The 18,196-nt window shown below is 36.9% G+C and overlaps 1 protein-coding gene and 1 long non-coding RNA gene across 2 annotated transcripts; one reads left to right on the top strand and one right to left on the bottom strand.

The window, feature by feature from the left end:
• The first annotated feature begins 7,569 nt into the window (after positions 1-7,569).
• LOC131552513 (uncharacterized) lies at positions 7,570-13,045 on the top strand. The gene is made up of 3 exons (XR_009273991.1): positions 7,570-7,661; positions 11,382-11,475; positions 12,892-13,045. It is a non-coding gene; the product is annotated as an uncharacterized LOC131552513 (long non-coding RNA).
• Positions 13,046-13,174: 129 nt separating this feature from the next.
• On the bottom strand, positions 13,175-18,154 carry perp (p53 apoptosis effector related to pmp22). Its single transcript, XM_058796342.1, has 3 exons — positions 17,800-18,154; positions 15,840-15,980; positions 13,175-14,326 (listed from the first exon to the last, which is right to left on the bottom strand). Exons 1-3 carry the CDS (start codon positions 18,002-18,004, stop codon positions 14,115-14,117), a joined length of 558 nt encoding a protein of 185 aa, XP_058652325.1. The 5' UTR covers positions 18,005-18,154; the 3' UTR covers positions 13,175-14,114.
• Positions 18,155-18,196: the final 42 nt, after the last annotated feature.

Below are 18,196 nucleotides of genomic sequence, written 5' to 3'. Positions count from 1 at the left end.
GGTGTGCGCAGACCTCCGGAGGGGCAGGGGAGAAATCCCCCTCGGTCGAAATTGCGGTTCGGGGGCACCTCGATTGGACCAAAAGGACAGTTTAGCTTTGTAAGATCTAAAGACAATCAGTGATGTACCTTAGCTGGATTAATTATTGAATTGACTGCACTGACACCATCGGATTAGAGCAAAACTTCAGCTGTCTTAAAGGGATAGTTCACCCAAAAATGAAAATTCTGTCATTAATTACTCACCCTCATGTCGTTCCAAACCCATAAGACCTTCGTTCATCTTCAGAACACAAATTAAGATATTTCTGATGAAATCCGAGAGCTTTCTGACCCTCCATAGACAGCAACGCAACTGAAATGTTCCCAGGCCCAGAAACATTTACATTACATTACATTTACATTTAGATCATTAAGCAGACGCTTTTATCCAAAGCGACTTACAAATGAAGACAATGGAAGCAATCAAAATCAAGAAAAGAGCAATGATATGCAAGTGTTAACAAGTCTCAATAGTGAATAGAAACTAGGGATGAACTGATATATTTATTATTATTATATTCAGTATTTCAACATGAATGGTTATTCTTCATTACAGCTCTTCAGAGCAGGCATCCCATCACTTAAAAATGTAGAAAGGACTTAGAAACTTAGTAAGGACATTGATAAAATAGTCCATGTGACATCAATGGTTCAACCGTAATGTTACGAAGCTACGAGAATACTTTTTGTATGCAAAGACATCAAAAATAACGACTTTATTCAGCTGTCTTTATTGTTGCTGTCTATGGAGGGTCAGAAAGCTCTCGGATTTCATAAAAAATATCTTAATTTGTGTTCTGAAGATGAACGAAGGTCTTACGGGTTTGGAACGACATGAGGGTGAGTAATTACATAATTTTCATTTTGGGATGAACTAACCCTTTAAGCTGGATGAACACACTGTCATCCTGAGCTGCTTCATAGCTGAATAAATTAAAAAGTTGAAAGGTCATGACCATCACTGGGGGTAAGGATTGTTTAACAGAAAGCTGTATAAGCAGTGTTCCAGGAGGCACGTCAACAGTGCACATTTTGGACATTTCCCTTTTCTGACCCACCCAAATTTCCCACTCTACTTCATGTTTATTGGCAGTGTCCTTCAAACTGAACATGTTTGTTTCCTTTCAGACTGGAATCTCAGTGAAATCCACTTCGCATGAAACTTGCAGTCGAATGGAACGCCCCTCTGGTGTGCTTCCAGGAATAGAGTTTAGAAATCAGCACCATAGAACCATAAATACTGTAACAGGCCTCTGCTATAATGAAGCAAATAATAAATCCAGTAGTCCTTAGCTCCACCTCTGTAACATGTAACATTTTTTTACAACCCATTTTAATGCCAAATGAGATTGATTTCAAAATTCATGGCTGAAACAGTGTTGTTTGTTAAAGCTGTTTTATTTTGTAGTTACTGCCAGGGCTGGTTTGTTCATTAGGGCGATAGGACGATGCACCACCAAAGTGAAAAGTGTTTTCTGTCACATTCAACCACAACTGTCACCATTCTAGACAGTTTGTTCTGCCTCTGTATACATAGTCCAGTCAGCATCAAGTCACGTTCTGTGGAGTACCGCCCCTTCACTTTGTCTGAGAATCGCCCCGAGTGCGCTCTATACGACGGCATTTTAGTGCCACGTTAAAAAAAAAAAAAAATTACAAATCTAAAATTATGAGATTAAAGTCATAATATTTGGAGAATAAAGCCGAAGTGTTTCGAGAATAAAGTCAATATAATAAAGTTCTAATATTTTGAGAGTATAGCCTATATTGCACATGTTGGGAGCACCGGGAGAAGTTGCCAGGCCACCGGAATTGATTTGAATATATGTGGGATTATTAGCAGAAATCACACCATGTTTCATACTCACAGAAACAGATGCTTGGAAATCATATTTCACGTCTTCGATTGCATATGCGCCAGCCACCCTATAGCAAATTTGTGCTTCTGGTACTTTTAATATTAAACAAAGTCTCAGCTTTCAAAATCTTTCGGTTTTATAGCGAAATGTGTTTTACAATAATGTGTTTTTCACGCTCTTTAATGTGGCATGACAGATTGCTGTATTCATGAATAAATCGTAATGAGACATTCGTTTCATTAAATTATGCTGCTTTCTTTGTGAAAATCCACGGTATAATACAGTAAATGATTGGAAATAATATTTAACATCTTCCATTCGTTATTTGTAGCGCGCCGGCCACCCAGTAATCACAATAATTTTGTGCAGCGTTGCTTTTAATATAACGCTCAGCTTTCAAATTCTGTCAGTTTTATCGCGAAATACAAATTATAAATGTGTTTTTCCTATATAGTAGTTATAGTACGGTATAAACGTGAAGGTACATCAGTAGGATATAGCTTCATTTAATAAAACACGTCTCATTGTAATCGGAAAGATGATGGATTCACATGCCGCTTAAACTGAGGCGAATACAGCGATCTGTCACGCCACATTAAAGAGCATGAAAAACACATTATTGTAAGACATTTTTTTGTATTTAAACTTGACAGAATTTGAAAGCTGAGACTTTTTTAATTTGGGTTCTGCTCTGTTTAATAATTCTGAAAGGATCCGTGTCTACAGTATACAGTCAGGTGAAGGCGACTGGTATAGTGGTCTGTTGGCATCTCCGTGTGGTCCTGTTTGGTATTGCAGCTTGACTTTTAGTTATTTATATACAAATGCTCTAAACAAATGTAACATTCATTTATTTCCTTACAGTTTTTGCTGTTGTGACATAAAAATTTTTTTTGATTTATCTTCAAAAAAGAGCTTGCAGAAAATAAGTCTTCAACTTGGTAAAACGGTTATCTTTATTTAAAATGTTTCAAGTCTTAATACTTTTGTTATACTGGGATAAATCATACCGGGATGTATGCTAAACTGGTTGGATGTGGCACCAGCCCTCACTGATTACTGCAACATTCAGTAATTCATGTCAGTACCCATGTATTAATATTGTGAATTATACATGTGAAGCAGATTGGTATCATCTCTGACTGATTCTAAATTTAGGAGTCGGTAAAACCTTGCATAAACCCAAGGTGAATTTTGCACCATTAGAACCAAACTATTCCGTCACAGGAAGTTTTGTGGTTGTGAGTTACAACATTGCTATCTTTGAGTCTTTTTTGCCTGCTTAAAACGTTGTTGCTCTTTCTAATAATGTGATTCTGAAAGTCAACTCACAGCCGTTTCAGTAGCCCACACTCAAACTGCTCAAGAAGTAGGCAACCCCCAAACCCCCCAAAAGCTCTACTGACTCACAGCTGGAAGGAAAGAGTGCATCGCTGCCTGTGTCAGAGAGGGAGGGGATATTTGGTGTGGGGAAGAGGTGACATTTCAGCGATGCGGGGGCAGCGACGCTTCAGCGTGGGCAGAAAGTTAACGCATAAGCTGTGGTGCAGCTCTCTGAAAATAGCATGCTATGCAAAGTGCCACGCTAGCCATAAAATGTGCAGCCTACACATTAATTCTCTGTCACAACGAGAGCATTTTTGTTTTAGTGCTATTCCAGTGCTCTAAAAGTTTTGGGCAGAAAAACATGAAGCAATACTGAGCAGCATTCAACAACATGCTTGTCCTAAAATCAGGGTTATTAGAGTACACTCAAACTAAAACCATAAAACTACTTGAAATAAAATAAACTTTAACTAAAATTAGACCTTTTGCTTGTTGACAAGGCATTTAGTTTAATGAAAAATAAAAAAAACACCTTTTGAACATTTTAATAAAATAAAATCACAATTGCTAAATAAAAACTCATTCAAAATATTACTATAAAACTATCTCAATGATACTAAAATAACACTGTTGCTAACATATCAAAAGGATATGTTTTAGGCAGAGTATGAACAACGCTTTCAGTCAATAATAGATTTGTAATATATTATGGATTACATAATCAAATGTTAAATAAATAATAAAATACTGTTTTAATTAAAACTTTAAGCAAATTCAGTAAGTGTCTCTTCTACTAAAATATCATAATGACTGAAATGCTCTGAAACCTGTCAGTAAAGTACATCACATTTTGCTCATTTATATAATAATGTTACAATAATTTCTTCATTCTATTTGTTTCAAGATAACATGGAGAATCACATTCATTTGTAAGCATACAACATATGTGACCCTGCAGCACAAAACCAGTCTTAAGTCGCTGGGGTATATTTGTAGCAATAGCCAACAATACACTGTATGGGTCAAAATTATACATTTTTCTTTTATGCCAAAAATCATTAGGATATTAAATAAAGATCATGTTCCATGAAGATATTTAGTGAATTTCCTACCGTAAATATATCAAAACTTCATTTTTGATCAGTAATATGCATGGCTAAGAACTTCATTTAGACCACTTTAAAGGCGATTTTCTCAATATTTTGATTTTTTTGCACCTTCAGATTACAGATTTTCAAATAGTTGTATCTCGGCCAAATATTGTCCGATCCTATCAAACCATACATCAATGGAAAGCTTATGTATTGGTGATGACTGGTTTTGTGGTCCAGGGTCACATATATTCAATATGAATAATTCCAAAACTGTTGAATTTCGAATCTCCAGAGTTAGTGTGAAACTGAAATAAAATTGCCATGCCAGAAAAAGTGAAAAAGGAAAACAAAAGCAGACCAGGATGATATGGATCCTACGGTACATATTTTGTAAGCTGCTCATCTGATTGGCAGCTGCTGGACTGCAGAGGGAATTCCAGGCCTGTTTATTTACACTGGTGTGTTTGACTCCATCCAGTGAGTCATCTGTGTACAGCAGGAAAAGTTCCAAGATGATCTGTCACCTCGGGTGCATTCCAGAAAAGTTTCCTGAAGGGCCGTAGCTCTTTTTGAGATTGTGATTAAGAGCTTGTATAGTTCTATATTAAACCACAATTGTAAAAAACTATTCCCTGTGTAGAATCAAAGGTTGCTATAGCATCTATCTCTTTGGAGTAAGCATGGCAAAAAGCCTCGGTCTAGTCATGCGATGTCAAATTCAGTGAACAAAACTGAAAGTTTCTCACGTGTCTAGCGACCAAGAGGCTGATACTGGGAATCGTGTGTGTGATTTGCATGGTCACGTCATGCTGCGAGCCCTTTAGTGCCCTGACTCATTCTCTACCAGCGGTCTATAGGATGGATCCCGTAAATTTCATCATCACGTAGTTCTGATTTAAGCAGCCCCACAGAGCCACGGTTCAGGGGTTGCCCCCAGCAAAACTACAGTCTTGAGTCGGAGTCAAGTCAGTTAAAACTGCAAGTGGGGGTGTGTGTGGACTCAAAGAAGCTATAGGAAACATTCAAGGGGAAAACACTTTTTCAGGTGTTTTTTTTTTTTTTTTACTTTTCAGTAAGTTACTGTTTTGACTCATGATTCAAAAACCCGCTCACCCATCATCACACTACAAAGCTAGACAATGTTCAAATGGCAACAATGGTGAAATGCTTTGATTTCGTAATACAGACGTGAATGGAATTACCTGCGTGACAAAGTTCAGAACATTCTGAACACTTAAAGCCGGTTTATTTCATGGGATTTATATACATTTTCAAACGTATACTGATCACTTCTGAGCGCACTAGAATCTTACTAACCTGCTATCACTCAAAATACAAATCTATTTTTATTGCAATAGTTGAAAAACGAGAAATGAGCTGTTTGGGGTCTGAGATCCCAAGACCCTTCAATAGCCCTTCAGTAGCTCAGAAAACCAAAAACTGGATCTTGATTGGGTCAGAGAAACATACGACGAGACGTTTAAACTCAAATGATAGGTGAATTTTGAAATTGAATTTTGTTAAAGTGATGCATTTATAAATTAACGACATATCGCGAGTCCTCTTTGTTGGTTTATCTCAGATCTTATATAAAAGAATTCTCAGTGTATATATAGCTGTCAAGAGACAGGATGTGGCATTACAACTCATTGCTGAAGTGTTTTCTTCCTTTAGTGTGAAGATGAGCTCAGATACTACCGATCTAACACTGATTTGCACACAAATATCATTAGTTATTTGTTTTTTTAAGGTAAGTTACGGCCACTTTCTGAGTAATTTAATTCATTTACAATTCTTATCATCTGTATTTACCTTAAAAACGAGACTAAAACATGCGTACCTATTTATTTTACTGCCAGTTAAGCTTACCTAAATTGTGTAACTTGTTAATTAAAAGCGCTTTTTGGTTTGTTTGTTTGTTTGTTTGTTTGTTTGTTTGTTTGTTTGAATGGCACAAACACCAAATCACCTTTGTGCTCACAGCAGCAGTTTGCTCCTCCGCCGACGTAAGTAAAGGGAAAATAAACGTGGAGTGTTTTCTGCAAGTCAACAGGTAGATGAATTGATAAAATGAGAGGACGTGACGTCATCCGCAGGCAGCGAACCAGACACAAAGACAGAAGGATAAAGGATGTTAAAGCAATAAGGATCTAGAATTTATTGTTAATCTTTTTATTTTATTAGCAAAATTTCACATACATAAACAAAAATGACTAAATTCATCTCCTACGTTAAATTTGTTTTGTTCTGACTCTGACTTTTATATTTCTTCAATAAGACAACAAAAAGTCTTATTTTGTGAAATGTTTAAAATGCTATGATACACTCTTCAATCCCCCTGGTACTTTGTAATATCCTTATTCGTTAAAATTGAATATTATTATTATTATTATTACTTTGTTGTTGTTGTCTTATTTGTTTATATTTTGTATTGTTATTATTTGAATGTTACCCTTTTCTGCAATAAAAAAAAACAAAAACAAAGACAGAAGGACTGGAGGTGTTTGTGTATGATCCGCTGCCATCTAGTGGTCCACAGTGCCTTCAGAAGACAGGGCTTAGTACAAGTGTTATTTTTGCTTTCTGAATACGATAAGGTCTCATGCGTGATTGTTCATTATTTTAAGACCAAAAGGACTGAACGTGTTGGAATCATATGAGGACAGTGGAGTTGTTGATATTGCATATTTGGTGTTTTCTGCGGGTTACATGATTTCTCCAGCAGGTAATCACCGAAAACTAGACTCACAGTTTGGAAAAACGCTCCTGAACGTCGTTTCAGTCTCCGTTACACCGTTAGCTCGGGTGGCAGTGTCTCTATTCTCTCTAATAAATCAGATTGTTTTAATGTAGCACACTGATCTAGCTTTATAATGATAACAGGGCGCCCGACCCTCAGTTAATTATAACTACATCTTCATTATGATTAAATCTGATTCCTTCAACGCAGAGCTGTGTTTTATAGGCTACCTAAACTGATCACTTGATAATCACTCACCTGTGTGTGTTTTGGAGTGAATTTTAGAGGTCTGTGTTCATACGGCACACTTAAAAATGCGGGGATAAAAAACTAATTTGGGTCATTTTAGCAACTCAGAAACAGTGTTGCCAAGTCATTTTCAAGGCAGGTCCATTTGTTGCTAAAGGACATTGTGATGTCATTGCGTAACCAAGATGACAACACCTGACGTTCAACACGGCGCTGTTTACGTCCTCGCTGGGGATTATCCGTTTCTATAGCGACAGTCAACAAAATGAACCCGCGACCGCGTGAAAGCAGCTGTAAAACTTCACATTTGTATGCTACTGATGAATATTGCAGAACACGGAAAGCGTGTCAGGTAACAAAAAAAATAATTACTGTTAGTTAGTTTGTTGTTGTTGTTGTTATTAATGACGGCGATAGGTGTTATCGCTAACCTAAACAAACAACAACAAAATAATAACAGTATGAATACTTACATAATATGTTTTTATATTATATATTACAGTATCTGTATCTATTTCCCCCTTTTTAGAGCAGTAATAGCTTTCTTTGAAAGCGCCGCTATTTTTAATTTTAATTACGGTAATTACCATATGGCGTGAACTCACCTTTAGATTACTTACATTGCTTGTTTTCTAAGCATTTAATAATAGTAATTTAAAAAAAAAACTATAAATAAATATTTGACTAGACATCTTTTTATTTATTTATTTGTTTGTTTTGAAAGAAATCAATACTTTTAATAAGCAAGGATGTGTCAAATTGATAAAAAGTGATAGCAAAGACTTGTATTTTGTATTTTGAATGTATCAAAGAATCCTGGAAAAAGTATCACAGGATCAAAAAAAAAAAAAAAACTGTTTTCAACATGCTCACAACCGGCGCAACGTCATAGAATGTCTCTGAACAGGTTCACGCCCACTTTTGGGGGAAAACAAACCGCCATACAGCATCGGATCGAGGAAGTGGACTAACCTTACAACATGCCAAAGAGTTGTTGTGTGGTTGGGTGCACCAATAATGTTTGTAAAAACCCAAATTTAGCCCAGGCTACCTGCCACCATCATCCATATCTTGCTGTTATGGAAATATTATGTATTACGGATGATGCTATCGAAAGCGAAGCCAGGCTAGTTGTATGGCTGGACAGAAAAGTGCACTCAGTACTCTAAATATAAGGACATAATATATACATTTAAAGATGTTTACTTTCAAACGAAGTAAAATCATTCACTGGTTTACCTGGTGATTAGATTAGGTATGAGTAAATGTCCGGCAAGACACCTCTGGCCACTGGGTGGGGTTGTTACACCAATTTGACGCTGGGATAATGAGTTTTTAAATTGACCAAATTATGTTTATGGATGTATCTTTCACGCTCTATGGCAGGCAGGGTGGACATATAATTACTTGACATGATTAATCCTAGTGATTACTTAAGTTATTCACGTCTGCCGGCTGTGTATGGACGTTGCTTTTTGCCGCTATTTTGTATTGAAGCCTATGGGAAGTCTAGTTTGTTTTCCCCCAAAAAGGGGCGGTAACGAAATTGACAGTTAAGTTCCCGGATGTGCCGGTAGTGCGTATTGGTAATAAATCTGAATATAGAGTGGGGGAACTATGACGTCACTTTGTAGGCGGATCGGCGGTTAGCATGAAACTGGTTCCTTGACAAAAAGCCAATGGGATTTTTCCATAGGCTTTTGGATAATCGCAACAAATAAGCTCTGTGTTCAATCATAGTTCGTGCAACTTACACGTTTTGTCCATCAAGATAATCTTCACGAAATAATATAACTTTGCCGAATTTTGAAGCCTAAATAAAAGCGCCAGAACTGAAAAGCTAAACTTAGGCTATAAACGAACTACAGCACCACGGTCGCTCGCCTTCAGCGTCATCACCAGCGCGCTCCCGACAACTTATTTTTAACACGTTCAGTGAAGGATTTACTCTGTATATGAATGTTAATCCACGCTACATGAACCGTTTCATATAAACTGGAATAAATACAAAACTAGAGACAAACTAAAACTGAAATAAGACATTAGTAATAAACAGTATAGTGAATAAATGAAATAATCTTAACTAAAGGACATTTGAAAGCACGTATTTCTGTACATTTCGAAATTAGGTGCATTAAAAGTCAATATATCTTTGATTAATATGAATATTTTAATTAAAAACGTGTCTCCACGTACTATTCAATAAAATTCTAGTGCATTTAATCTATTAAACAACAGCAGAGTGAAGGAGTTTTTGGATATGGTAAGATTAAACTTATTTTAGTGAACAAAGTACCACTTTTCAGCTCTCGTTTTGTTAGGAATGGTACACAAAATGTTATTTTATCCTTGCTGAAAAGCTTCTTGTGGTCGTACACATTTCATTTTAACGTGGCTTTAAGCACTATGCATCATTAAAGTTTCACTTTTACCACGTAAAGCTGGTAAATGTGGTGTTTACATGGATTAATCGTAATATGAGTTTACCTGTCTCTGTATCAGTAAGCGATAAACTCGAGCTTCTTCCCTCTGAAGACTTGTGTTGCATTTCTGGACAAAGCAAAAGAAACATTGTTGAACAACAATATAAATTGCGGGAAACAATGGGAAGTCGATTCTTAAATTAAATAATTTCTCAAATAATTTTGTCAAGAGTCAAAATAATCTTGTTTTCGGTTTGAAATAAGATTATTTTGCTTACCCCATTGGCAGATTATTTTGCTTGTTTTAAGGAAAAACTCACTTAATTTGGACTTTTTTTTTCTGAAAACAAGACAATAATTTTTACATGTCTAGAAAATGCTTCTTGATTTAAGAATTTTTTGATATTTGGACTAGAAACAAGACAAAAACTCTTAAGTAGGAAATAATTTTTTGCAGTGCACCATTCAAGGATAAACACCTTTATATGATTAAAAGACGTTTGAGCGACAACTACGGTCTATAATCAACAAGGATTGTTGTTAAGATGTTACATGAACTTAGACAGCACAAATAAATTAATGTTCACCTTTTATTTGTATTTAGCCTTCATACAAACAAGAAATGTGAAATCACTGTCAATTAAACATCTCAGACTCACCTTATTAATATTAATATCTTTAACTTCAAACTATAGGCTAACATACACTACCACTACTAAGGTTTTTGAACAGTAAGATTTTAGTTTTTTAAAGAATTCTCTTCTGCTCACCAAGCCTGCATTTATTTGATCCAAAATACAGCAAAAACAGTAACATTTTGAAATATTTACCATTTAAAATAACTTTTTTCTATTTGAAAATATTTTAAAATGCATGTTATTCCTATGATTTCTAAGCTGAATTTTTAGCATCATTATTCCAGTCACATGATCCTTCAGAAATCATTCTAATATTCTGATTTGCTGTTCAAAAAACATTTATTATGATGTTGAAAACAGCGGAGCAGAATCTGATTAGAGGACAGCAGTAAACACTCAGTTCAGTCAGTTCATCATCGATTCAGAGATCTCATCATCCAAATCAACATCATGACAATCTTGCCAGAAATGACGTGTTTGGACTGGAAAAATAGCCCAGCTGCCCCTTTTTTTTGCAACTGTTTTATTTGATTCACATTTGTAACAGAAATAAATAAATATGCATATAATTTTCCTTCCTTGCGATGTACATGTTAATGAATAGTGTATCTCTTTTAGCTCACTGGTGTTTTGTGATGCACTCTTCTCTGTAAAACTGCTCATATTAATAATAAAAATAACAAAGAGTGCTACAGAAACCAGATTGAAGTGAAATGTAACATTTTCAGGCTTAGACATCAAACATTACTCCAATAGCAGGCAGAACAACAAGGTACGCTGTCAAAACACACATTTCCTAAAAATGGTTTAGCTTTTTTTTTCACAGCGTCATGACACGAGTTAAGGTCTGTCCGAAAGCATAAGTCGAGAGTTTGAAATTTGATGATGATTTCAATAAATAAATCTCCTGAGAGATGTGTTAAGGATAATCCGAGCATGTGTTGTGGTAATGAGAGAGTACTTTAAACCTCTGAGGAACGTTATAAACATATGCATGTGTTCTGTCCTCAGGAAACCTGTTCCCTTCAGTACTCCACGTACCAGATGTTGTCAGTGTTTCAATAGACGGTGACAGAGAAGGGCACGTGTGTAGCTCTCAGAGCAGGTGTGTCTCTTTAGGTGTGTCCTGCACATATACCTGTCATCCTGGTGACTCAACTTCAGCAGAAAACACACATGTCTCATATTGTGTGGCTGCGTCATATTTCACTGTATTTACACTGTATTCTTGGAATCAGACGAGAACATTTCAGACTGAACTGTGAAATGACAGTTATAGCTGCGAGCAATAATAAGTAATAAGAATTGACCACTCATTACATCCACTCTCAGAAATAAAGGTACAAAAGCCATCTCCGGGGCAGTACCTTATCAAAAAATACTAATATGTTTCATTTAGGTAGTACATTTTAGGTACTAATTTGCACCCTTTAGGGGTAAATAAGGTACAAAGGTATACCTTTTAAAAAACTACCGCCCCACTGACAGCTTTCGCACCTTTGTTTTCTGAGAGTGCTGTGAGAAACTCATGAAAAGCAGTTGTTTATCATAATTGAAATCCTTTTAACTTCTGGCTATAGAAGGCACCGCAACCATATTTAAGTACATCATTTTGTCTTTCTTTTTTTTTCTGGAGAACTTACAACTTATTGTAGTTTTGCTGCCATGCTCTGAATGTGATGGTTGATTTGGGAGAGAATAGCTTATAAGTTAGCTGAATTCTGCATAATTCTTCCAGCAATACAAGAGGCTTGGCCTTAAAAGGTCTTAAAGTCTTGGCTTAAAGTCAATTTACAGTTAGCCTAAAATTTGCTGATGCATTATACATGAACAGTTCAGTATACACAGTGTTGGGGAGTAACATGTAACAGAATTACTTAATTACAAAATAAATGTAATTGTAATCAGTTACTTATGAAAATGTTAATGATTACAAAGGGGTTTACATCTGAATTTTTTTCACACACAAACACAGGACACAGTATATAGGACACATGCTTATTTGATAACTGATTTATTTCCTACTTAGTTTATGTATGCTTTATTTTTTATTTTTTATTCAAGGCATTGTTAGATGTTAGTGTTTCCTGTCATAGCTATGAAAATATTTGATTTTAAAAACAGTATCATAGCTATTAAGTGTTATGATTTTTTTATCTGTATTTAACTAGAATCAGAATGATATCAAAGAGGTGCTAAAGTCTGATTGTGTGGTGGCTGTGCTTTAAAATCAAATTATTATAATATTAATTCAAGTGATGAAGGATTTTGAAAGTCTGACAGTAATCAGTGTTGAGTCCTACTCTAAGGTTAACCCTGCTTGGTTTTCATGTTTGGAAATGAACAAGTTAGCATAGATTTAGAAAAGTAATCAATTGAAATAGTTACACTACTTATGACATTTTAAATAGGGTAACCTTACATCTCCAAAGTAGTCTGCTCAACACTGAGTATAGGCCGTGCTTCACACTCAGAAAATGCCTTTCTCCAGTCAAAAGGAGCAATTTATTTATTTTTGCAGGAAAGAAAAATCACTGCCCTGTTTTTAGGATTGAATGGTGTCATCAGCCAGTCACCTGTAAGTATGTTGAAATCTTTGCTCGTTGTCACTCATACAGCGCTGTGCTTCATTAAAACAACCAAGTTTCTAAGCCAAATAGTTCAAAAGTAAGAAGATACAACTCATGAAACAAACACAAGCCTAAACTCTTTCTGTGCTTGAGCCCCTCCGTAGGCAGAGCCCCCTTTGATTTCTTCACAGAACAGCAAGAGCACAACAAAAGAAAACAAAAGAACACTTCTGATTGGTGTCTTAACAGCAAGGCTCCCTTTTATTGAAGATTGGTATTCATATTCATATAACAAAAGAACCGCTAATGGCAAAGTGAAAAAACAAAACAATATAATCTAGTAAAATACTCAAAAAACACTACAATTTTGTGAAGTTTACAAGCCAAGTGCTTTTTATACATTTTGTCCACGTACACATCAAACGGACTAATTGAAATTAAATGATCGCAGCTTGAATGCATCAACAGAAATGTCGAAAACAGAAAAACATCAGATTGCTGCGTTTTGCATTTTTATCCACTTGCTCACCAATTTTACTGTAAAACCAAGCTTACGATTAGGAAAAACCCCTCTTAGTTCACGTTCACTTCACTTCGGCCAGCCAAGCGCTCTTCGCTGACGGTAAGAGCACTTTAGGGAAGTGTGCAATCGAGCATACTGTGCTAAACAAGAACAGGCTGACATTAATGTAAAAATACATGTTACCTCATAAAAATATTTCCTTAATGTTGATATGTAGAGATGTTCAAGAAATATACAAATAACAAAACTCAGTCACACTTTAAATCGCAGTGTTCATGTTACAGTGTAAATTCTTAAGCAAACTACACGCACCTAATTATTTTCTGAGTTGTATTAATGTGATTACTTACTGGAATTAATTATATTTACATGTAATATGTGAAGGACGCTGTAAACAGTCTAATATGGAGATTTGGAATAATGTTTTGAGGAGTTCAATCTGTGCTGAGTGACATTAAAAACATCAAAGTCTGTTTGTTAATGATTCTAATTAATAAAAAAATTATTAAAAGTGAATTGCATTAGTCCCAAAAGTTAGACAAAAGGGCACGGACAGACCTCTTCAAAGTCAGTATGGTCCTATGTTTGTATGGCCTTTTAGGCTTGGGTGGCTTAACATTGTCCTTTCTGAGAGGTGGAGTATTTGGGGTTTCAGGCAGAGGTGTAGATGTATTTGGTCTTGGCCATGCCGGAAAGCTCATCGTCGTAGTGAGGAAGACAGCAGAAGAGGATCCCGCAGCCCAGCATCAGGATAGTGGCCCCCCAGCCGAAGCCGTATGCCCACGTGTAGTCGTAATAACCTTCATAGATCAGCTCGTTGAACTTGACGGGGTAGATGATCAGAGCGATTATCTGGATGATAACTGGAACGAGAGAAAGCAGAGTCACTTCACAGCACAACAGATGCGGGCTGCACAGTTTGCAACAATTCTTGTTGAAAAATTTTTAACTTGTTTAAAAGTCATCATTTTATAAAATACTGAACCAGGTGGCATTTATTTAAAAGACAGACCGTGTAAGCACACTTTTAGGTTCCGGTTGATAAAACAATAGACTCTCTGTTCAGAAACAAAACATTAGAGGAACACAGCCAAAGGTAAAAGGCTAGCACACCTGTGTGAACCTGAGGGGAACTGACTTCGTTTACACTTGGCAGCTTCAAACTCATCTTGCTTTCAAACATCCATAGCTTAGAAAGTGACGTTTAAAATGCTTAAAAATGTAATACTTTTATTTTTAATACACACTTCATGTCAACTCAGTTTTTTATGATTTCAAACCAAACAATCCTGTTTTTATTAAACATCATGCTTGAAAACTGTGCTTGGGCATCTGAAAGCAATGTAGCCACGAGGTTTGATATATTTTCTTGTCTTATGCAAATGACATTCACACGTTTTTGGCCTATAAAAAGGTGCTCTGAATAACCGTGCATCAAGAAAAACGAATAGTGAAGTATTATGTTTTATGAACAGCACCTAATACAAACTTGGCACCGATTTGTGTTGCTCCATAAAAATGTTTAATCGGTAGCTTAAAGCTGTGCATGTGGGCGAGCCGGGCGAATCGGCGAGTGTTGCACAAACATGTAAGCGAAGGCCAAGCCCTGTTTGGGCGTGCAGGGAACTTTCACACAGGGCTGCGTCTGACGCTTCCAGCAACAGCGCTGTCATAAACTCAACCTCAAACTGAATGACTATTGAAACAGGCGTAGTTATCAGATCAGGATAGCTTACATTTCATAATGAAACTGAAAACAGAGAGGGTGGATTTAAAGACCAAAAATTCACAATTAGTGAAAATAATAGAAGACAAATTCAAAAGAAGAGGCTACGCTTCAGTCTGGCAATGAATAAGCGACAGAGAACAAAACACCCGTTCTTAACTTTCACCTGAATATAAGTGAAGAGGACGGGGAGGGGTGAGAGCGACACTCAACCCCATAGCAACAGCACAACAAGAGCAGGGCTGAAACACCAAAAACACAGTCGGCATAAACTCTGCGTCACGCCACACCTAACATCACCCCTTAATAAGAAGCCGTTCTTTGCCTTGACTTGTTTAGGACATGTGTTGATTATAAACGCTGTACGCTGATGATGCACTATCCACAGTATACGGCCAAATCTCTACTGGTTTCCTCACCGTCACATGTTTTTATCCCATCGCACACCACCCAGCATCCATGTATTATTTAGAAAGCATTCGATAGACAAAGTGAAGGAAATACTCTTCCTGTGGAACTTCCTCAGAAAGGGGTTCGATTCAAAGCCCACGTGGACTAGACTCATATTTTGGGTTTTGGCCAATTTGAATGTGACAACAGCCCCGATTCCCTGATACCCAACAGACCGAGAGGTTAAGCGAGCGTCTTACCAGCCAAAATAAGGAAGCTTCCGACTACAGGCAGCAGAGGGATGTTGAGGCTACAGCAGAGAGCCACAAAAGAGATGATGAAGGCGATGATGAGGATGATGAGGCCTATGATCATCAGAGCAGCGACGGCTTGGGCCCATGCTGGAAGGAGAAACAAGAAGACTGCTTTCATCACATGTATTCCAATACAGTAAAGAAATAATGGAATAAATACAAGAAGTATATAAATCAACAGCTGAAATCCAAGTTGAAATTGGGGAAGCACAGTAAAACTCATTTAAAAACTCTTGTTTCTTTAAGCAAGCTTATTGTCGATTGTGATAATCATTGCTTTCTCTTGTTTATTTTATCTTCCTGTGCTCTCTAGTTTATTCTGTAATCCTGTTTTAATTTTACACGTATACTTTTACTCCTTTAAAGGCGCTGTAATAAAGCTATTATCATCTTTAAGTCATAAGTTTGGTTTTAACATTTTAAAAACAAACTGGCACCATGTAATATGCAATGATTGTGCATCTCATTTCTCTTTATTAATCAACGTGCACTTTAAGGAAGCAGAACAGATGAATGGTAGCATGGATGGTTACACATTAACAGATGGACAGCAATGTTTAACTAGTTTTGCTCAGTCGTGACTCTGCTGCTGGGAGGACTTGTAGAGACAATGCTTGGCTTCCTAACACTCAGAAGAGGAATGTGTTTTTGCTCCAAGAAGTCTGTGAATACAGTCACACCCAGCGAGCGGGAGGTGGAGAGCGTGGGGGAGGACGGGTGTGGTTGAGGGGAAACAAACTGTGGTTTAGTCAACTAATACTATTCGGTCGAACTCTATTTCAAGTCAATTCATCGCTCGGACACGAATGATCTTTGATACTTAGGAATTGCTGGAGCAACACTGTGGTCACAATCCTCAGATAGGCTACACGTTATTGTATTTTCCATGCCAGTTACATTTAAAGAAATATTAAATGCTAACCAAATAAACCTCAGCAGTGGAAAACTGAATCACCACATGTAGACTAGTATCCATTTATGAATCATTTAGAGGCACTACTGTTCATAAAGAGCACGTCACAGCATGTTATTTCTACTGATAGGCCTCGGTTTAAACATGTTCTATTGGCAAACTAATGAAAACAAGAGCTGAGATAAGGGAAAAACTGCAAGAACAAAAATGACAGGTTTTGCCTGAAGCTTAAAAGCGTTTGCAAAGCTGTCAACGGTCTCCTCCAATTTATTAACTGGTTCCTCTGGTTATACGCGATGTTTTGAAAGCTGACATCAATTATTCCCATATCCTCCAGAGTACACATATACAACATTAGATATAGATGTTGTAAAAAACAAAAACACATAAAACATATTTTATGGTCTGATGCCACAGTAATCATTTTTAGATAAACTCACAGATAAAATCAATGAGTTGTTTGTTTGAGGAATATTTATAACGTGCATCTCCTCACCAACTATCACACAAGTGTAGTTTATTCTGCTGTAAATAGTCTATTTATCATAATTTAGTTGATCTCTAATTGAATAAGCCTAACAAAACCTGGCTTTATTAAGAATTCATAAGCTTACAGAATGAGAAACAATTCACACAAAAGAAGCATATATATATATATATATTATATAAACCTGACTAACACAGACATGATGCAAGTCTTTATATAGCCTAGTATTATACTGTGCCATAGGCCTACTAGCTTAAGCAGCCTGACCCCATGACCTGAGCAGAAAACTGTTTATTTTTTATGTACCTATTTATTTGTATAATTATGTAGGCTATTTATTAAAAAAAAAAAAAAAAAAAGAATCATTTTTACAAATTCAAAATGAATAAAGAAAAGGCTACACAAACAAAGTGACACACTTTTCCACCCGTTTCATGTGGTTTTCGGGGACGCCGTCATGTTTGCTGTATCTGAATGTCTAAAGCAGTGCAGGGCTCGGTACTCACGGAACTCCATGAGTGATTTACACTCCCACTGGTCGCTGCGGCCTCGGCACTGCCTCCACATGCTGGCGTAGTGCGTCCTGGCGTTCTCGTCCTCCACCCATCCAGACTGCGCTGCGATGGCGATGATGTCGAAAATAATCGCAAACAGCAGAAGCAGAGGCAGGATCCACCTGCACCTCGGATAGTCGATTCCACAACGAAACATTTTGCGCAATAACGCTGTATTGTGTCCCCTGAACGAGTGTGAAGAAGCTCTCCGAATGTTTTCAGGCCAGTCTTTATCTAAAACTTTTCCAGAGCTCCACCCCGCAGTGAAACCTGATCTGGGAGGCCAGACCTGTTTGAATGGTGGCTTCAGGGCAGGGCCCCCGAAGTGACACACGCGCTTAATCATGTT

This window comes from Onychostoma macrolepis, chromosome 13 (assembly GCF_012432095.1).
Source record: "Onychostoma macrolepis isolate SWU-2019 chromosome 13, ASM1243209v1, whole genome shotgun sequence".
In the NCBI taxonomy this organism is placed as follows: domain Eukaryota; kingdom Metazoa; phylum Chordata; class Actinopteri; order Cypriniformes; family Cyprinidae; genus Onychostoma; species Onychostoma macrolepis.
The sequence above is the reverse complement of the archived record's forward strand: the minus strand, read 5'-3'. Positions and strand labels throughout refer to the sequence as shown.

What these genes read in the sequence shown, in the direction of transcription:
- perp (XM_058796342.1), bottom strand. Translation starts at nt 18,004, where the DNA reads ATGTTTCGTTGTGGAATCGACTATCCGAGGTGCAGGTGGATCCTGCCT. An exon ending in TAAATCACTCATGGAGTTCC is followed by an intron (nt 15,981 to 17,799) that starts GTGAGTACCGAG and finishes TTCTCCTTCCAG; the next exon opens with CATGGGCCCAAGCCGTCGCT. An exon ending in AAGCTTCCTTATTTTGGCTG is followed by an intron (nt 14,327 to 15,839) that starts GTAAGACGCTCG and finishes CTCTCGTTCCAG; the next exon opens with TTATCATCCAGATAATCGCT.